The sequence below is a fragment of the Callospermophilus lateralis genome, chromosome 2 (genome assembly GCF_048772815.1).
Source record: "Callospermophilus lateralis isolate mCalLat2 chromosome 2, mCalLat2.hap1, whole genome shotgun sequence".
NCBI lineage: Eukaryota > Metazoa > Chordata > Mammalia > Rodentia > Sciuridae > Callospermophilus > Callospermophilus lateralis.
Genome location: NC_135306.1, coordinates 60,957,455 through 60,979,813, shown reverse-complemented (window position 1 = coordinate 60,979,813; position 22,359 = coordinate 60,957,455). Strand labels below are relative to the sequence as shown.

The window sequence follows — 22,359 nt, the reverse complement described above, 5'->3', positions numbered from 1 at the left end:
GTAACCTTGTTTAATGTTAATATTATATGCTTTCAGCAAAAGCAATCCCTATTATCATAAGATTGGGTGTTGAGTGGGTGAGCTCAGACAGTGTCTTTGTCAGCATTCAGAACTTCTTTTGGCCATCTGCCCTGATCATGGAATTCAGAGGCATGTGTGAGGACATCCTCAGTTGCTTGAGCTGGCAGTGGTTCGGTAGAGGAGTATGATAAGTTTGCATGATGAGTATGATAAATTTGTCCAATATGATGACTTCAAATTATGCATTATGTATTCTACTGAATTGTAAATGAGTTTCTGTTTGACCATAAAAATATGGTCAAATTTATTTGAAAAGGTGGCTAAGAGAAGTTCAATGAATAGAGCTTAAATGGCTTCAAAATGTCAGCTGTGTATCATTAAAAAATAGTATCTTCGATTTCTCATCTCATCCTATATGTATGTGACAGGAGTAGCTTATTTCTGAATTAAAGGAAGTATACATTCTCATCTTGGCAGCATTTCCTTCTCTGTGAGGGTAGAAAGCAAACTCACCTGCCAAATTTTCACATGGGAACTGTGTAGACGCTATGCAATATCAGGGCCCTTATTTTATGAGTATATAATTTTAAACTTAGGCTAATTTTTAAAAAGATCTTCGGAAGCTTGCCAAATATACCCTGCACTCCAATTAGGATTTTAAGATTCTGCACAAGAGTTAACTGATTTGTTGTTAAAATGATTTAACAGAATGTTTCCTCTTTCTTTTGACTTTAAGTTTTTTAAACAAATTCCTTAAGATATAAATAAGCAGAAGGTATTTTCATAATTAAGCTTTTGTAAATTATTGTGAACTACAATTTTTGTTTTAAACGTGTTTTTCATTTATATTTGTTTTTTTCCCATATTTGTTAAATTATCAGATAATGGAGGCAGAGACCAAAACTGCTAAGAGTTGGCGCCATCCACTTAGTAAGCCTCCAGCCAGATCCCCAATGACTCTTGTGAAGCAACAGGCAACAAGCGATGAAGGTGAGCTGATGATATTTTTTTAGGTTTTTTTTTTACCCCTATGTACAGATGTCTGTTGTAACAAACCGTTCTAAAAAGTTGTTCAGTGGAAAGAAGATTTGACCCTGTGGCAAATACATACCTTAAGCCTTAAACCACTTCCAGGCAAAAAGAATTTGCATTTTAGGAATACAGATTTGCTTCATATAACCTCATGGTGTTGCTAGTAAAAGTCTTTGTGTTTTGTTGCATAACATTTGTAACTCCTGATATTCCATAAAGACTTTCCAGAAGTTAAGAATCACTTCTCAAAAGGTGTTACATCATAGAGTTAACACGCTATAGATTTCTTTTCATTGTCTTCATTTTTAGCTGGAATCCTTCAAATTCCTGTAAATTTCATTGAGTAGGAAACTGTGTGCAGTATTTCCCCCTCCTACACCTGTGGGCCATGAAACATACTTTCTGCTTAAGTGGATTGCATGTGGTTTGATGTTAAGCAGTTTTATTTATAACAAGTCATCACTCCTACTGGATATAACATGTATTTATTTATTTTTGTTGCCTCAAATTAAAAATCAGACCACTCACCCGTTTTGTTCTTTCTTGTCTTAGCATTCTATGTGCCTTATTTTTACCATTTCAGAGTAATCCATTAAACAGTTTTTGGGTAAAGAACCCTTCTTTAGATATTCTTCTTTGCTCTTGGAAATTGTTAATTATGGTCACCTATTTATGAGGAAATAATATTGGTTTAAACTTCTATTTAGAATAAATAGACTCTTTAAAATGTGTATATCATTGGCAGGTTTTTTTTCTCCCTTTTTTCTTTGTCTTCTTTTGTAGCACATGTTTACTTAGGAAAAAGATGGCTCCTGTAATAGAAGTAATGAAACACATTTGTATTTATTTCTATTTGTCACATACTATTTTTCTCTTAGTGTCAGTTTAATTAAAGATAAATTTGTATCAAGTAATTAATATGTTGTACTCCTTCTTCATCATCACCTGTTTCAGCATGGCTTCTTTGAAGGAAGCAGGGTGCAATAAAGGCAGGAAGCAGGCTGCTTCCTCCTATGAGCATGGTTCCCTACTAAGTTTATAAATTAGCCTACAGTTTCTCCATGAAGAATACTTCTGATTTTAATCTGTAGAGCTTGTGAAATTTTTAAATGGATTGGGTTAACAAAGTTGTATCAAGGATTTGAAATTAATATTTTGCTCAAACATTTATGATCTGCAGTGGTCTCACTTTCCATTCTAATATGTTAAAGACTCTGGGCATCCTCTGGGGATTTTTAAGAATTGAACAGAGAAATTAGAGAATTTTATACACTCCTAAATTGATAATGAAGTATGATTTATAGCCCGGAACAAATTATTTAAATCATCGAGCATTTGAATGTTTCCTTAGCCTTTTGTCTCTATGTCAAAGTTGCTTGTGCAATTGGAGTTGAATGAATATTGTCATTGATAGAAAGGGATGAACTGAGGACTTAGAACAACACTCCCAAATCCAGCTGCTTCGGGGGAATTTTCTGCTCTAATTTCTCAGTTCCTTTTGTACTCTTCTTCTATGTGAGTATAGCTGTATTAGAGTCTCTGAGAAGTTACATCTGTACACAGCAGTCAGTGTTCCTTGTTGGTGAGTGAGATGGATTGTGATCATCTAACAGAAAGACTGCAAAGGGAATTTAGAGTTGAAAGCTGAAGTTGAACAACTTAAATGTCTAATAATGTGAAATTGTTTGGATGAAGTATGGTCAGGCAGCTGAATGAAATACATTGTAGCTGTAGAGAATGATTCCAGAAGTCATAGTTACATTGCGGGTGTAATGCTTCGGATACAGAGTTAAATGGTCAAATATGGTTTAATATGTTTTTCTAGATTGGGAGTATTTGCTGGCAAGCACTTCTTTCTTGATAGTCTTGGAAAGTTCATAACGAATATCCTAGAAGCTTTGGTATCTGAATTTGCTTTGTTTTTGTTGTAGTTTTTCCCATGTTTTTTTTTATTGATACACTGTAATTATTCATAATGTGGATTCTTTGTTACATATCTCTTCATGCATATGACATACAATATAATTTGGCTAATCTCATTCCTAGTGTCTTTACTGATTTACAGATTTTTTTTAACATGACATCCTTTAAAAGACCTAAACTTGTGGGTATGTACTGATAGTAATCAGTCATTTCCCCATGTCAGAAATAAGAGAAAATGATATAAAAAGGAAAAATGTATTTGATCACAATTTGGCCCCAAATGGAAAGATGATCTTTCTTTGCCTATTCTACATTAATAGGAACAAAAGCCAGGAAGTCTGTATATGTAGATTGAGCAGACTGTGCCAGCCTAAATATATGTCAAAGTTCTAATTCTCTGAGTTTGTTGCATTACTTTTGGTGACAGGGCTTTGAGGATGGTTGGTATTAGCTCTATCCTCTATTCTCAACATTAGCTGGTTGCTTGTTTGTTCTGGGATGGAGAAAATAGCTTAAGAACAGGGTTAGCAGCAGGAAATGTCATGGATGGGACTTTTTAAAAATTAAAAAACTTAAAATGAACCCATTATATTTTGACTAGTGTTTCATCAGCACCACTTTAATTTGCTGATACTGATTCCAGAACTTCTCCTGAACTGAAAAGAGGTTAATAGACATCCTGGGTGATACCAACCTTTTAGTATGCATTTTTTCAACACTTCTACATTTCCTCTTCTTCATTGCTCATTGTTCATTGCTTTTGAAGTTTTTATCCTGCACACAAATGTGCATTTCTTTCCCAATATTTAAAAATAAATTACTACATTTGTTTCCAATATAATATTTTTAGCTTTTCCTACTGTTCCTTTCATATACTTACGTTTTTGTTCACCCACTCTCCTTGGTTAAGTTATTTGGTTCTTGATGTTTCCAATGCAACTGTACCCAAGTGCAAGTCCTGTTAACATACAGAAGATCTTACATCATGGCAGCAGCAGACACTGTGATACTCACTGTTAATGGTGATTGCAGTGGACAAGATTGTGCTTAGAGTGAAGTTTGTTTGGAGGCTGTTAACTGAAAGATTTAACTCAGAATATATATAAGATTGTCATTCAATGATTTTAATTGTCTTTTCTATGTTAACAAGTCTTCAAATTATATATATATATATATATATATATATATATATATATATATATATATATAATGAACTTTCATATTACTCAAGAAATGTTTTACAGAGACTTGTAGTGTCAGTGTGATGGACTAGATGATAATAACTCTATATTTACAAGGCAGCCAGAAATGATGGATAAAATAAAACAAATCACCTTCATGTATGCATTTAGAGGCAAAACAGCATCAAGGACAGTATTTCTCCATGTCTGCACCTATAGTCAAGCCTTATCACTCCATTATTTGTGCCTCCATGATTGTTGCCTGTGCTCAAAGTGGGGATTGTAGCAACACCTGCCATGGAGTTGTTGTGAGGGTTAAAAGACTAAATGTGTGTCCTGGAGTTGCTTGGGATGCTGAGGCAGTAGGATCTCAAGTGCAAATCCAGACTCAACAGTTTGGCAAGACACTGTCTCAAAATGAAAGGCTGGTGATGTAGCTCAGTGGCATAACACTTCTCAGCATGTGCAAGGCCCTGAGTTTGATCCCTAGCACTACAAAGAATCAATCAATAAATCAATCTAAGCATTCATAACAGTGTTATAACAGTGTTTGGCAGTTAAATAGATGTTTGTTGTTGCAGCTATTGTATGATAAGAAGGGGCTAGAGGAAGAAGATTGCTGGACTGTGGCTCTTTCTGGGACTAGAGTGGAGTCAGGGCAGTCAGAACCAATATCCCAAGGATCCCTGAGCTACATACAGCTGGATCAGAGCAGCCTATGCTCTTACTTAAGGGCATCCTTGGGAAAAGCAAGAAAACAAAATTGATCACAGGCACAAACAGAGGACAAGGGAACTTTCCTGCTTGTTCCTTAGCCTTGATTGGGGAAGGGCAGTAAGGTAGAAGAGAAATTCATCACGAAAATTCCTGACCTTAGGACTGTGGTTAGATTTAGATGTTTTATTCCTTTTGTTCCGAGACAGAAATTTAAAAGGAAAGGGCATTCTGGCTGTTAAAGCCACTGGAGCATCTGTTAGAATTAATCACAAAATCTTTTGAACCCACATGGAACAGGAATCTGGTTGACTAATGGTCAATGGACTGTGGAGACCTGGTTTTCTGCCTTATTGGTTTTTTTACTTTGGCATGTCCTCTCTCTTGCCTCAATTTCCTCCTTTTAAAAAAATGTGAGATTTGGTCATAAGTGATAAGGTTTCCTACACTGCTGTAACATTTATTGGAGTAAATGTCCTGAAAAGCGTGCAATAATATGTTGAGGGCTGATTCTCAAAAGTGCTGACTGCTATTGAACCAAGTTTTCATTTATAACTTTTCAAATAATATTTTGTAATTTCCAAAACAATTAACATAGAAAGATTGAAAGACACTGAAAGACACCCATCTTTTGTGTTTTACCTAAGTGCAGAGGTGACCCCATATACAGTTTGGATATTGGAAAGATTCAGATTAAATCCCTTTTATGACTCTGATCCCTCTAATCTGAATTGTCTGAATAACTTTGAGTCTTCCCTTCAGCAAGTGCAGTACTATAATGAGCTGTTAAGCATCTCTTTGAAATTGAGAACAGCTTAGACCTGATCCCTATCTCTGTAATGTCTGCATGCCTGGAGGGTTAGATTAAGAGCATACTTCCAGCAATGTTACAGTAATTTATTTTTTGGAAGTCTGTCTATATTAATATTATAATTCATTTAGAAATGGATTAAATATTTAAACATAGAGATGTAAGTGATGGAAATTGATTCTTTAATTAGAGATTATTTTTTGGTCTATGACCATTATTTAACACTGTTTTAGTCAGCTCTTCATCACTTAGACTAAAAGACTTTACAAAAACAATTTTAGAGGAAAAGAGTTTATTTGGGGCTCACAGTTTCATTGGTCTCAGCCCATAAATGGCTGATTTTATTCCTCAAGGCTCAAGGGAGATAAGGCAGAACATTATGCTAGAAGGGTGTGGGTGGAGGAAAGTGGCTCAGTACATCCCACCAGGAAGCAAACAGAGCTCATCTCACTACCTATAAAATACTAACCCTAAGGGCACACCCCCATCAGCCCAGCTCCTCTTACCACACCTTCTTACTTGCAGTTACCACTCATTGATTCCTATCAGGGGATTAATGCACTGATTAGGTTCAGATTCTTATAACCCATTCATTTCACCTCTAAACACTCTTGCATTGTCTTACAATGAGATTTTGGGGGGAGGATACTTTATATCTGAACCACAACAAACTTTACCTATATTTTTAGTTGTTTTGAAGAATAATATATATTTAATAAGCATGTTTAAGTAAATTAAATCCTAGAAATTTCAGTTTGACAGTATTTGTTTACCTCTCCAAATGGTTTCTTTTTATCCTTTATTTTTGCATGGGCAGCACTGGGGATGTAACCCAGGGGTGTTTTCCCAGTATGATACATCGCCCAATCTTTTTTCTTTTTTTTTTTTTTCAAGTTTCAGAGATTTATTAATCAGTGTAATAAACTCCAACAAATCAACATGATTTCATGCATTTAAAGGAGAAGTATTTCCTGGTTAAGTGGAAAATTGTGCGGATGCTTCTCAAAGACCTTCATCATAAGCAGCTTTATATTGAAATGTTTCATTTAGAAGTCTGGGCCTTCTTTCTTCAGTTTGTTGTAATCCACATTCACTGAGTAGAACTTGTATTGATCATTAGGACCCAGTTTGTTCCAGGGTTCTGGGTTATTCTTCCTGTCCCAACTGACATCTGGACTGAACAATGCCAGACGCATCACATACGGTGCTGCTCCAGTACCTCCTGCTCCAATAAATACGAAGAGGGGAATCAAGCTTGGATGCTTCTTGGCCTGACCGAGGATCTGGCGGAGCATGTTTGCAATAGAAAAACCTGTTAGGCCCAAGACCAAGCAGCCTCTGCACCCAAGCTGTGCGGACGCCCAAAGTCACCCAGAATATCCAATCTTTTTTCTTTTCCATTTCTCTAAATGGAAAGACAGTAAGTTGCTGAAGCGTCTTAAATTGCTATCCTTCTGCCTCAGCTTCCCCAATCACTGAGATTATAGGAATATGCTATCATATTGGACTTTCTCTCTCTTTTTCTTCCCCTTTCCCTCTCTTACTGAAGAATGTGCAGAGGGCCTCACACATGTTAGGGTAGGACTAAGCTACACCCCGAGCTCCCCCGCCTTTTTTTAAACATTTGAGTCAGGGTCTTGCTGTGTTGGCCTGGCTGACCTGGCATTTGTGATTTTGTCTTAGCTTCCCAAGTAGCTGGGATTTCAGGTATGTATTACCATGTCATTTCTTTCTTTTAAATTGTATTTATAGTGTAATTTAATCCTAATCTGATCCTTAGCATATTTTGCCAAAACAGGAACTACCCACTGATTTCTCTTTATTAGAACTTTTGTTTCTTCTCAGATTTCTTTTGGTATTTTCTGAATACACAACCTGTTATTTCTCACTGTATCACCTGTTCTGTTAGTATAGTAGCTGATCTTTTTTGTGGTACTGGGGATTTAACCCAGGGATGCTTTAAAACTGAGCCATATCCCCAACCCTTTTTATTTTTTATTTTGAGGCAGAGTCTCACTGAGTTGTTTAGTGCCTCACTAAATTGCTGAGGCTGGCCTCAAACTTGCAATCCTCCTGCCTCAGCTTCCAGAGTTGCTGGGATTACAGGTGTATATTCCCATGCCTGGCTAATAGCTGACTCTTGAGCACTTTGCAACTATCCCTCAAACAAAGGACAGGGCTTACAAGTAGAATTCAGAATTCAAATGTAAGGAATTGGCTGCTTCACTTTATGTATTTATTGATTTAAACACACACACACACACACACACACACACACACTTAGTTGTAGATGCACGCAATAACTTTATTTTATTTTTATGTGGCGCTAAGGATCGAAGCCCATGCCTCATGTATGCCAGGTGAGCACTGTATCACTGAGCCCTGCCCCAGCCCCTGCTTCCTTTTTATTTTTAACTTTTAGACATTAAAAATGCTAAGTTCCTTAGGGCCACACTAGGTTGCTGAGGCTGGTCTTGAACCTCACATCAACCTGTTTCAATCTCCTGAGTCCTTAGGATGTAAAGGTTGAATCACTGCACATGGCTGATAATGATGTGGTTTTGATTTAAGCATAAAAGTATTTTAAATTATTAAATACCGATATTATTTTAGATATTAAAGTATCATTTTGCCAGGTGATAATAGGAACATGAAGCTGTTTTATGATGGCATACTAAGACTTGGCTGTGGTTTCTTCTTAGCCTTCAAAGGCTATTTGGGTCTGTTATGATAGTGTAATGCCATTGATTTGGGAGGATGAGACAGGAGGATTGAAGGTTGAAGACTAGCTTCAGTAAGTTGCCTAGGCGTCCTCAACAATTTAGCAAGATCCTTACTCAAAAACAAAAAATAGAAAGGGTTGGTCATATAGCTCAGTAAAGCACTTCCGGATTCAGTCTGTAGTACAAAAAACAAACTGACAAACAAATCAATAAAGGCTATCTGGCCTTGGAGTATGTTTCTCTTAATGTCTCTAAGGATCATCTCAGATGTTTTCTTATCTGTATGATGAAATAGGATTTGGAATAGTGATCCAAAGTTTCTTTCAAACTCTTTAAGATTATTTTATTTTATGAAAATCTAATAAGAAAGAAAACTATTTTGTCCTTGCTCTATTATTGACTTTCATTGAAAAGAGAAATAAATGTGCTAGGTGTAGTGGCGCATGCCTGTAATCCCACCAGCTTGGGAACTGAGATGGGAGGACCACAGTTCAAAGCCAGCTTCAGCAAAATCGAAACTCTAATAAGCAACTCAGTGAGACCCTGTCTCTAAATAAAATACAAAAAAGGGAGGGCATGTGGCTCACTGGTCGAATGACCCTGAGTTCAATCCCTGGTTACCCTCATCTCCCCCCAAAAAAAAGAAAAAAAAGGAAATAATTAAATTAAGTATAGGTACATCTCTCAAGATAAGTATTTCCTCTCTGTAAAAAGTCATTTTCTCTGCTAGAAAAACAATTACTGTTTCATGATGACTGCTGCTGTCATGCTCCAAATGTTATTAATTTTTGCATAATGATTTCTTGTCTTTGTTCCATCAATTTTTATTAGCTTGAGGTAATATTATACTTTCATTATAAGCCTGGTTATGTTTCTAAGCAATAAAACAGCACATTCAGCAGATTACTAAATAGATTGGCTTGGTATGTTTTTTGATAGGTCACAGCCAGTGTTTTCTGGCATTATGTGGATATTAAACCTTAGATTTTGTTGGCATTCAGACTGAATGGATATTTTATGTAGTGCTCAGGTTTGTAATAATATCAGGTATTCTTGCTTTAGCTTTATTTTTCTATCACTAAGTTTCATTGGAAGCCCCAGTGGCACAGGCTTCAGCTATAGTATTGGTATTAAAAATTAAAAACACCTTGTTCTTATTATGCTAGTGGTTTGTTTAGGTTTTGATTAATTAAGAGACAAAAATGGTAGCTTTTTAGTTTATGCTACATGGTTGCTTTCTGTGCTTTTCATGTTTATTGAAATTTTTCTCAACTGGCATGTTGTTTATGAAAAGGTGTCTGAATGTACGAAAAGCACTGGGAATGTAAAATAGGTATGACTTTGGTTCGTTTGACTTTATGCATGTCTTGCTACTCTTCGAGTCTTGGAAAAAACATCTGAGGAACACTTTTTGATATTACAACTACATTGTCCATTTCATTCTTTAGAAAAATAAATGATTACATTAGGTTGAAATGCATGAAACTGCCAGTATTTGATAATTTTTTTCTCTATAAATACTACAGTTTCATTAACTCACTTAAATAGATTACTTTCTGTTTCCTTAAACTTGTACCTGAATCTCTTTCCCCAAAGGCATAAATGTCTTAACTGTACCAACCACTAAGTTATCCCATATTTTGAAATATGTTATTTTCTGTTTTAATCAATCCTTCCTCTTTAGTTTTCTTGTAAGTCTACCTCTGAAGATGGAGAATGAAGTTAGGAAAGTTCATGTATACCTAAATGTTATTTTTATGATTATGTTGTGGTCTTTGTTTTTTTTTTTTTTTGCAAAGTCCTAGGTGGCAACTTCCTGTAGTCTGATGCATGGGCACCAGGGTCATGTATTTTAGGTAGGAATTTACCACATTTAGGAAGTTTTTTTTTTTTGTTTTTTGTTTTTTTAAACATGCCAGTGCTCCCAGCCACTGAATGGTTTATCATTTTAAATCTATGTATTCTGAACTCTCTTAGCTTAGTTTCCCAAGTTTAGAGAAATGAACCTCTAAGTTCTACATTGCATATATTCTCTTCTATTACATAGTGTATATTGTCTTCATTTTAGAAAAATGTTTTCAGGGTCAAAAATTGCTGAGATTTTTTTGTTCTTTAAAATAATAGAAATAAAGATGAAAGGTTGACTATGATATCTGGCCATGTTTCAGCATTACAGAAATATTTCTATAGCATTGCTTACATTATCTCGTGAGAGGTAAACTTTGTAAATACTTCAAGTGAGTTAGTCAAGGACTTTGTTAAGAATCTTCTTGGAAAAGAACAATGAGTATGAACATCTCAAAGGAGGGAATGAATTTGGCATGAAGTAGACTTGATAGGACAACATTTTGAATTTTGATGTGCAAGGAAAGGATGAAGGTTTCCAGCCTTCTCTTCATGCTTCTTTATGTTCTCTAAGTTTCCCTCATAGTTGGCATCATGACTGTTCTGCTTGAATTTCTCTTCTTAGCAGCTGTTTAGTGTGATCTGCCAGGTGTTACCTCTGGTAGTTCTTGGACTACAGGGTCCAAGGATCACACTGCCCTTTATGGAGATGACCAGAAGTCAGCTTTTTAGCTCAGAAAGGTTCCCCCCACCCCTGTCACTTGCAACATGCTTACTGTTCACTGCTTGGAGATCTTATTTTGCCATTTTTGATTTTATGTTGGAGATGCTATTAGTGAAGTAGCTTAAGAACTTGAGATTTCTCCTGTGGGATAATTTGAACTATTTGAAAGCAAGGGACTGATTGTTTAAAGTTTCTTCATCTGTCATATTTCCTGGAATGTTATGAGATTTGGGTGCTCACCCTTTAACCCATCTTTGATTTCATTGTCAGAATAAGTTCCTTTTGGTGTCATGTGGTTAGCTTGGTTTTCAAAGATATGACAGTTTGCTTACAAGAGTGTTCTTCTTCTTGTCCCCACCATGATATGATAATCAACTGTACTTTTTTCTTTTTTATATACTCTATTAGTAAATGTTACTTATAATTCTTAAAGATAGAGGAGTTTTACTGAGAAGGAACCTGAAGTACATTCTCACTAATTCACTTGCCTAAGATCACAAGGATTGAAGAGGCAAATAACAGACTTTAAATGCTGTCTGTTCAGTTCCAGGATTGTCACTCTTTCTGCTTTACCACACAAGCAATTCCCAGTAATAGTGAAAGTACTGAAAAGAATACATATGAAGATCTAATGACAACAAGACATCTTTGTTGATAGAGTAGATTAATTTCCCAGTAGTCCTTGTTTTTGCCCATGTGTATTTTAAGAGTGTACCTATTTGAAATATGAACTAACATTCTTTTTTTAATTAAATTTTTTAAAAATTGTAGATGGACCCAGCACCTTTGTCTGTCTATCTATCTATGTATCTTTATTCTGTGCTGTTGATCGAACCCAGTGTCTCACATGTGCTAGGTGAGTGCTCTACCAACAACTATCATTGTTCAGGAAATTCAGGCAACATCAGTAATGCCAAATTTCCCTGGTGAAACTAGTACCTTAGATGTAGCATGATTATCAAGGCATTTTTGTGTAAGAAGAATTTAAAGGTACATCCCTTGGGATGTTTGTTTTTTAAAGCATATATTGATTCAGTGGGAATGTATCCTTAAGTATTTTGACATCTGTATTATGGAGAGGAGATACATAAAGAGTAAAACTGTAACAGAGCTGAGAGTGATGCTTAGTGATAGAGTGCTTGATTTGCATATTGGAGGCCATGACTTCAATCCCTGGCAGCAGAACCAAGCAAACAACAAGAGCAGACAGGGTTATGGTTTGGATGTGAGGTGTTCCCCAAAAGCTCACATGCGAGACAGTGCAAGAAAGTTCAGAGGAGAAATGATTTGGTTGTTATAGTTTTAACCCAATCCCCTGATAAGGATTAACTGAGTGGCAACTGAAGTGGTAGGATGTAGCTTAAGAGAAGGTGGGAATTGCGGTGTGACTATGGGGTATATATTTTGTATCTGGAGAGTAGAGTGTTCCTCTCTGCTTTCTGATCACCATATAAGTTGCTTACCTCTGTCTCACTCTTCCATCTTGATGTTCTGCCTCACCTGGAGCCTGGAGGAATGGAGCCAGCCTTCTATGGATTAAGACCTCTACTACCATGAGCCTTCAAATAAACTTTTATTCATCTATAATTGTTCTTGTCAGGTCTTTTAATTACAGAAATGAAAATTAAAACAAGCCTACGTTTGCCTTTTAAATTTCTTAAGTGTCTTAGGCTGAAAACAGCAGTTTCTCTATTAACTCGTTATTAAACTAGCACATTACAGAACTGTAATGGAAAATTTAATTTTTTTTCTGAATGGCACTACTTGCCTTTAAGATTGTACCTGAACCTCTGTTATTTTTTTTTAATCTTTTTATTTCTGAACACACCTTTATAAACTTTTGTTATTCATCAACTAAAATAAACATTGAAATATAGTTCACATACAGTATAAGAATACTAAAATTCCAAAGTTTCTATCTTCCTTGCTTTTTTGAGTAACTCATTACTGCTTTCATCTTCATTCTCCTCCTCACCCTCTATTTCCTCCAGGATGTTTGAAACCATATATAATGCCCCCCAGGATTCAGATTTTGCTCAAGTACCTGAAACATAACAGATGCTGCCATGCTTTTCATAGCAGAGAATGGTGCTGTATCGGCCAAAAAACATAATTGGAACATATCCCCAAGCAGTGCAGTCATCATGGAAACTGGTAAAGGGAAATTCCTGTAATGGAGTTCAGTGCCTTTTCCCATCTGCCGAATTCCATCAGCATGTCCTGGCAGTAGTCCTTCCACAAATAACTCAAATGTGTTCTTTAGAAATATCCATATAAAATCAGCAGAATTTATTCAAAAAGCCTATACTGAGTGAATAAATTGACCTCAGTCTGTTCCAAAGGAAAGGTCCCCTCACCTGCTGCCAATTCATTTCCCCCTTGTTATTATTTTGACTATAATTTTTAAGCTTGGATAGTTTTATAATCATAATAACTTATAACTGGCCTATGTTCCTTTTAATGTATGTTTTATAGAATTGGCATCATCCTGTATATACAGATTTGTGTGCTGGATTTATTTTTACAATTTTTAATTTTTTTTTGTGATACCAGGGATTGAACCCAGGAGCACTTAACTACTGAACCACATCCTCAGCCCTTTTAAAAATACTTTTTAGGACCTGGGGTATTGCATAATGGTAGAGCACTAGCCTAGCATGTTTGAAGAATTGGGTTCAATCCTCAGCACCATATAAAAATAAAGAATTCTCAGCACCACATAAAAATAAATAAGTAAAATAGAGATATTGTGTACATGTAGGCATCGTGTGCCCATGTTCAACTAAAAATATTTTAAAAATACATTTTATGTTTAGAAACAGTGTCTCACTAATTTGTTGAGGCTGGCTTTGAACTTGTGATCGCCCTGCCTCAAACTCCTGAGCCACTGGGATTATAGGTGTGCACCACCATGCCTGGGCAGAATATTTTTCATTGTACTTTGAAATAATAGTTGCAGCTGATTGTGTGTGGCTTTTGAGTGAAGAGGAGAAATAAAGACATTTTTCTTTCTTTGAAGGCATAAAAAGCCTTTTCATGGAAATATTTATACATCAGTATTAACTGTCTTTCTGCTCTGGTTCTGACTCTTATTGTCAATATTTTTATTAGAAAAGCTTAGTATTTAGTGCATACATTTTAAAAGTAATTTTCTGGATGAGTTTTGCAGGACTTACCAAGGAATTTGGTGTTTGAACTTTTGGCATGGTCTTTCATAAAATAAAGTTATTCTTTTTTAGCGATGTAGTGATTTAGTAATTTCAGAGAGCTATTGAACATTTTTGCTGGTATGGTGGCAGTATTTTTTAAGTGGTCCCTTCAGCTTATTTATTTATTTATTTTTTCATACAGGTTTTTAAAATAATTTTTATTTTTTAAAAGTAAATTGTAGATTACAGGGAAAAAAAAAACACAAGCAAAGAACAAAATCATCCAGTAACAAGAAGCTTAGTTGGACGTGCCCCTCTAGGTTGTGTGCATATATACACAATATCCCATTTTGTATGATTGAGATTGTGGTGTGTATTATGCTTTTCCACACATCATGAATATTCACCAATTCAAAATCCCGAAGCTACATGAGTATTTTTTGATAACCAAGAATACACTACACCAACTCAATCTGTTATCCTTTCTTGGGGACAAAAATTTCACTGAAGACAGAAATGGCAACAGGCCTCTAGATAGACATATTGGCAGAGTTACAACTAAAACAATTCATTCCCTTAATGCTCAATGTAAAATGAAACAGCAACAGAATACACCAAGCTTGTTTCATTAACAGATTTCTATTACTAAAATATTAGCAAGAATGCATGTTCCCAGTGAATTAAAATATTCCTATAGTACAGCCAGAAGATGCACACACACCAGTGGCTCACATCAAAATGTAAATCTTTGAGCACTTGCTTCCGTCTTTCTGTGTTTCCCTGTGCCCCTCTGCTGCCAGCCTAATGAACAAGTCCTGATACACAATGCCCAGAGATAAAACAATTCCATGTCCAAGATACATCTTTTCTATCAATTATAACAAAAAGATACTTACAAGTTGGCTAATTCACTAGCGCTACTTTTTATGACTCACTGTCACCTCAAGCATCTAGAAAGCTTAGATATTGTGAAATGAAGTATGAACTTTGTGCACAAAAACACAATTTACCAAAAATGTACATATAGATATATGGTTATAATCTAAAACTGTCTTCCAAATATGGAGACTTTAGCAAAGAGCACTTCACCCCCGCCTTCCTCTTCTCCCTCTTCACCACTCCAGTGACTAAATTCAGGACTATCCCTACCTCCAAGAGCTGGATTAACACGGGTCATTCTCAGAAGACAGTTCTTTCTAAAAACTAACAAAAGGACATTTATATAGGGATTATTTTGCTATTGTTAACAAACTTTGGGCATTATGACTTATCCTTTAATACCCAGCAAGATTAACTAAAATGCACATATAACAATGGCTAGACAATCTGAACTAATCTAAAGGGCACCCATTGCTTCTCTATGGATACTTTCTCCTTCCCCTACCCCCCCCCCCCCAGTGAACCTTCAACTTACCCTCCAAGACATCAAGTTCAACAATTCCATTCCCCTAAATGGCAACCATTCCTAAGTAGTAACAAAACATACTTAAAGGGCATTACTTTAGCTCTCTACTTTTCCCATGTGTTGTGCACTTTTCAACATCTAGAAACACTAGATGTTCCCAACAAGGACTTAAGTTTCCAACTATACATACAGTAACACTGAATAAACTGCAACACTTACTTTTTAACAAAGGCTATACTTTGAAGCACCCCCTTTTTTAAAGGCTAGAATTTGAAAGTGTCTTCCAAACAGTAACATTCTGGCCTAGAACCCTTCCCCTTCTAGTCTTATCAACTAATGGGTCAGTATATGCATCTGTAATGCTTAGAGATGACTTTTAACAAGTTTCACTTTCTAAGTGGTTTTAATTACAGTCTTTCCTATGAATTTAACAACATGTACTCGGTGTGTTAGTTTATTAACTCTACTTTTGTCATACACTGGCAACCTCTTTAGCATCTAGATAGACTTGATGTAAATTAGGATTCATTTGTCCTTTATATACACTATTTACACAGAATAGTAAAACAAAACCCACAAATATAAGGGACAATGGTCAATTCTGCTTCACAGAAAATATACTGGTATAAAGCCCTTTATATTTTCTTTTCCTTCTTCCTCCCTGAACCAGCACAGATATAATATGTACTGTTCAGAGAAGTGTTTTGATCATTCCATTTCCAAAAGACAGTTATTTCCTCATGAATTTTTTTAAAAAAATATATATATATATAACAAAATGTTTTATTTACTACCTCTACTTTTAACATACTTTGTGCACTTCTAAACATCTAGAAAGACTAGATGTTTCAAATAAGGACTTAAGTTTGTCCACTATGTACATAGTAATGTTAAATAAACTACACACATGTAACAATGGTTATATCTGAAAGTGTCTTCTAAGTAGGATCATTCTGGCCTAGAATCCCTCATTTCTTCTACTTCTTTCTCCAGTTCTCACATGTGTCACATCTGAGTGTCACATGATGTTACAATTTCACTTCCAAAAGTCCTTTTCAGAAGACTGCCTTTCTATGAATTCATATGAAATAGTCTTTTGGGAATGGAACTATTAAACCACTTTTGTGAGCGGTATAGTACTGTCTGTATTTGCTCAGTGATGTGGAGGAGGTGGGAGGGAAGCAATTGCAAAGGTTAGTGTGTTCATATTTGGACATTTTCAGACATCAGTTTTCTATGTTTTGTGCATTTTGTTTTTGCTGTGTATATAGTGTATATAATGGACAAATAAGTCCCAATTTTGCAACATCTAGTCTCTAGATGTTAAAGAGGTTGCCAGTGTATGACCAAGTAGTTAGTAAAATTAGAACATTTTATACATTTTTTGTTGAAATTCATAGGAAAGCTTGTCCTCTGTAAAAAGACTTTTGGATATGGATTTGTTCGACCATCTCTAAGTGTTACATATGCCTGTACTTGTCCACTGGACTGAAAATAGAAGGAAATGAGGAGGGAGAGGTTCAAGGACAAAATGGTCATATTAGAAGATACCTCATATTTAACCATTGCTACGTGTGCAATTTTATTTACCAGTGCTGTGTGAATAGTGGACAGGGTCTTATGTGGAATATCTAGTCCTTCTATATATTTAGAAGTGCTTGATATATTTAAAAGTAAAAGTAGTAGAATTGAAACTTTTTGTAAATAGCTTTTAAAAACTGATGAGAAATATTGTGTTTGGAATTGTTAAACCACCTCTTAACAGAACACTGTCTGTTGTACTTGTTGATTGGGTTGAGGGAGGTGGGAGGGAAGAAGTTGCAAAAGGTGTTTAACATTGTTAGAGTGTGCTAGAAAACTTCAGCTTACCCATTGCCTTGTTCCGTGCATTTCATTTAACTTTGCTGTACTGTATATATTGTATATATACTGGACAAAGGAGTCCTAATTTTATAATATCTAGTCTCTAGATATTAAAGAGGTTGCCAATGTATGACAAAAGTAGAGTTAGTAAACTCACACATTTTGTACACTTTGTGTTAAAATTCATAGAAAGGCAGCCTTTTGCATATTTATTAAAGATAGTATCTGTTTTCTAGTGTGGCCACCTAGTAGTATTAATTATGAGGCTGACCCTCTTTCACAGGATGGTGCATAAGCCCTTGCTTAAGCTTCCTTATTCTCCATGAAATTCCTGATAATGTAGAGTCTGGAGCCGTGTTATAATCTGCTTGTGCAAATTCAGAAGTGCTTACGAAGACATAAGGAACCACTTTGTTTGGGGGCTCATTTTTTGCTTTACTGTATAGTACCATTTACAGGGTTTTGGCACTGTTTTGTAACAATTTCAGAATCACCACCATGAACTGTGAGGCTTGCTGAAGAAGAATGGAAAGTACAATGGGAATAGAATATTTTATAATTGATTAATTTGTTCATATAAAAAATATCATTGTGAACAGAATCGAGGTGTACTTTACCCCTGAGCTACATACCCTGTCTTTTACTTCCTTCCTTCTCTCCCAACCTTTCTTCCATCCTGAGATAGGGTCTCACTAAATTGCTTGGGCTTTCCCAAACTTGAAGCTTTCAGGGTCAACTTTCCAAGTTGCTGGGATTATAGGCATACACCACCACACTCACCTCCATATGTAATTTGTTTTAGCATTGTGCATTTCTAAACAAGATCTGAGTTATAGAGATCTTTTAGATATTGATAAATCTCATATGATATTTAATTAAAAATTATGTTTGTTATCATTACCATTAGTCCCATTGGAAATTTATTTGAGTATTGGACAGTGTTACATTCACAATAATGGACACACTTTTTCCAACATTTTAATTGTGAGTTATAAGTTTCAAGTAGATCAGTTATTTTTCGTAAAAAGGCTGACTTTTTTTTTGTTCATTTTCATGAAATTCCATGCTAGACACTGAAGAATCTTGATTTATTTTTTTCTTTCAAGTAAAAATGTTTCTCCATGAAAAAGACAGGTTCTTTGCCTTGCAGTTCAAGTTAATGACAGAAGAGCTTTAACTCAGACAATTGCTGAACTTTAGTGTGCACAGATATACTTTATACGTATATCCCTTTTTTGTCACAGATTTAATAAATATGATACTTTTTTCATCAAGAACATTAAGTGAAACTTCCTTTTTTTTTTCTTCATTTTTTTCAGTCCTCTGAAAATATGAGGTAATCAAGAATATAATACTTTGGTGATGCTGCCTTGATTTAAGCTAAGGCACCAATAATTTTACCCCCCACTGCTTTTATGTCACTATTACAAATGTCGAAAGTGTGACATAGACCAAATAACATGTCTGTGTTATTGTGAAACTGGTTTTGGCTACGTAGATGGCACAACTGGTGTATTGCATCATCTGAAGTCTATAGATCATTCTTTGAGAACTGCTGTTATCTTATTCCCCCCCGACCTGCCAAACCAAGCCATTTCTGTAACTACCTCCTCTCCACAGATTCTAAAACTTATTTATTCTGCATTGGCTCATTTAGTATGTGGAAAAGAAGACTCGCTCAAAAGAATATTTTCAAGTAATTATAGTTGGTCCTCTCCTGACTTATTGAGAATACAATTAGGAATGAAGGGAGTTCTGTGCTTGGTAATGTTTTCATAGTTCTCCTAAACCTTGATATACTTTCGTATTTGGTGCTGGGTCTCTGGCAGGTCTCAGTGCTTGGTGCTGCACAGTGTTGCTCCTGTAATGATTTTGAATTATAGGATTACATTATGATGGTGGAGAGAAATGCTCTTAGGGCCTTATTCTACGTCAGCTTTGGTCTAGAACAGATATAGAGCTGGATCCTCTCTACACGTCAAGTGTTGAGAAAGTTTGAGGAGGTCTTTTTTATTCTATCAGGCCATCCTAGGCCAAACCTTGCCATGAGTTTTAATCAGATGGACCATTACAGCTCTGCCCACACTCACCTACTCTGTGGCTTCATTTTACTTCCTGGCTCTGTTGTTCTTCCCTGTCTTTGCCTGTTTTTCACTGTCTCTGGACTTCAGGAATTAGAAAGTATTTCCTCTGTTCTTGGAAATATTTTGGGAATTCCTCATAATAACTTGAGACCAGGGATAAAAACTTTGTCTCATGTGTTTCAGTGTTTTTCAAAAAGGCAAGTGGTGCAGTAAACTAATTTTAAGCCAATCAGTAGTAGCCATATTTAGTATCTGTAAGAGATGTTAACCTATGAGAAGGACTTACTGCTATTCATAATTTCTAATTAACTTTCATTTGTCAACTCTTCTCTAATATTTCTTCTGTTGTGAAATGTAGGGCAACTTAGGTGGAAGTAATTTATATTTAACATCAGATTACTTCATCTTAAATATAGGCAAAGGGTCTCACCTTTTGTTTTCAAACACTGTGCTCCTAGCTATATACCAGGTGTTTCTCCATTATAATAACAATGCTGCTGCTGCTGCTGCTGCCCCTGCCACCACCATCATTGAAATAGGATCATTCCTTTTTTCTTCCATTGGAATTTGACATCTTTAATTTTATCCTCATTCACTATTTCATTTTTTTCTGTCTATGTAAATCTATTTTGACTTTTTCTACAGTAGGTAAGGTAACATGGCAAGGGCTGGAACACAGTGGTTCACCAGTGATTTGGATAACTAAAGACATCACTGTGCAGAATGTTTTTTAATAAGCATGTTATTGGTGAGGAATATTAAGTCCAAGCCATGCCTTTTCATCTGAGATATACTGTCCTCTGCGATGGGCAAAAGGAATATTTTTTCTAATATGCAATGTCTTTCCAATGCTCTGAAAGATTTTAAAGTGATATTTTATGGAGGTGTTTTCTACTTTTTTCTAGTAACAGATTTGCATGTTAATAGATTTAACCCTCTTAGAGAATCATACAGAACAAATGAGAAGATTTGACATAGGGATTATTTTTTATATCCATGTAATGGTAGTACATTGCTTCACATATTATAAGTGCTCTGTAAATGTCATGGATTCTTGAACTCCAAAGTTAATTCCATGAAGTCCAATTGATAAAAATTTTATTGAACCACATATTATGTTAGGTAAAGAAAGTAAGCATATTAATAAGCATTCTCGGTGTTAGAGTATCCTGCTAACTGGAAGATAATGTTATGAACATAAACTTATTTTATCATAGGCAGTGTTGTGATAGTAATAGAAATACTAAAGTAGTGACATTGGGAAAAGAGATTTACTCCTGGCAAGTATGGGGATTGTGGAAAAGGGAGGTTCGTTGTCTGACTTTGGCTTTAAAGGATGAACAGAATGAGAATCAAACTCCTTTTATTCTGTTTTATATCTCAGAATGTATCAGTAGACAACATAGGCTTGGTAACTGGCATTGATGTCACAATTTGGAACATGTGCTTCTTTTATAACTAGGGTGATTGTTTTCCCTTGGGTTGCTTCTCATTGTATTTTTATGCTGTGTCTTCTAAAAGAGTTGCCTGAAGTTCCATCAGTTGAGGAAGAAGTAGAAGAAACAGAGTCTTGGGCGAAGCCTCTTATTCACCTTTGGCAGACAAAGTCCCCTAACTTTGTGGCTGAACAAGAATATAATGCAGCAGCAGCAAAAATGGAGCCACACTGTGCCATCTGCACTCTGCTCATGCCATACTACAAGGTAATTTGGGGTGGTGTGGCTGTCAACCTGTCCTTACATTGGTCCACTTTCTGTGACTATGCACCCATGAGGTGAGGTCACTTGTGAATCATTGTAGGTGAGTATTCATCAGAAATAAGATGGCAATACTTCTTAGCTATTGTTCTTCTCAGGACAACAATGATTTCTACAAGCCCCTTGGGAACCATTTTTCTGATAGTACTTTTTCTTTTTTGAATGTCTTGGTTTTTTTCAGGGAAAGAGTCATTTCAATGTTTCTGTTGTTTTTACAACTAAACTTAAAGCTTAAAAACAGAACCATGCAGAGAGAGAATTTAGTCTTGGTTACTGTTTTATGTTTTGCTCTCAAAATATGTGCCAGCTCTGGGCCCAAATTTTTTTTCATTAATTTTAAAAATTTTAACATCTCAATCTACCTGTATAATTCCCAATAATCAAAAAAATTTCAGTTAAAATGATAAGATTTGGGAAAGTTTATTTAAATGAGATCTTTGGAGATAATAAAGCATTTCATAAGTTATAAATGGAACAAATACTTAACATTTTCATATATTTTGGAGAGATGACAGTTTTTTGTTTGTCATGATTCTGCCTTATTTGGTCATGTGTACCAGTAACATCTCTTACTCTTTAAGCCTTGTGATAAGGCAAATGCTTTAGAACCCCTCCTCAGTTCTGTTACTCAAATTAAACCTGGTGTTTGAAAATATTCCTTAAAATGCTAACCAGGTAATATTTTTATTAAATCGACACATGTGTTTACCTATTAGAAATGAAGAGGTAAAAAATTTCATAAGAAGAATACATGCTTTCCATGAACTCTTTTTAGAAGAACACAGTTTTAGTAGCTCATCAGTTTCTTTTCTGAGCAGACATTCAAAATATTTTCTTGTTCTTTCAGATTAATTTCTTTCTTCCTTCTTCTTTTTTTTTTTTTTTTTTTTGGTGTGTGTGTAGGAAGTGGGGCCCAGGGATTGAACTCAGGGGCACTCGACCACTGAGCCATATCCCTAGCTCTATTTTGTACATTATTTAGAGAGAGGGTCTCGCCTCACTTTTCCTGAGGCTGGCTTTGAACTCACAATCCTCCTGTCTCAGCCTCCCGAGCTGCTGGGATTGCAGGCATAGATTAATTTCTTGATGGGAGCCTGAGAAGGACCATTACTAAAAAGCTAATAGGA

General features: G+C 35.6%; 1 protein-coding gene and 1 pseudogene across 4 annotated transcripts in view; one reads left to right on the top strand and one right to left on the bottom strand.

Annotated features, from left to right (window-relative positions):
- Positions 1-22,359, top strand: part of Kdm4c (lysine demethylase 4C) — a 395,886-nt gene that overhangs the window by 231,252 nt on the left and 142,275 nt on the right. For all 4 annotated transcript variants that reach the window (XM_076845987.2, XM_076845986.2, XM_076845983.2 and 1 more), the window contains 2 exons: positions 903-1,011; positions 20,997-21,178. In XM_076845987.2, the coding sequence (XP_076702102.1) occupies positions 903-1,011; positions 20,997-21,178 (291 nt within the window). The remainder of the gene's footprint in view (positions 1-902; positions 1,012-20,996; positions 21,179-22,359) is intronic.
- Positions 6,580-6,984, bottom strand: LOC143392476 (cytochrome c oxidase subunit NDUFA4 pseudogene; annotated as a pseudogene).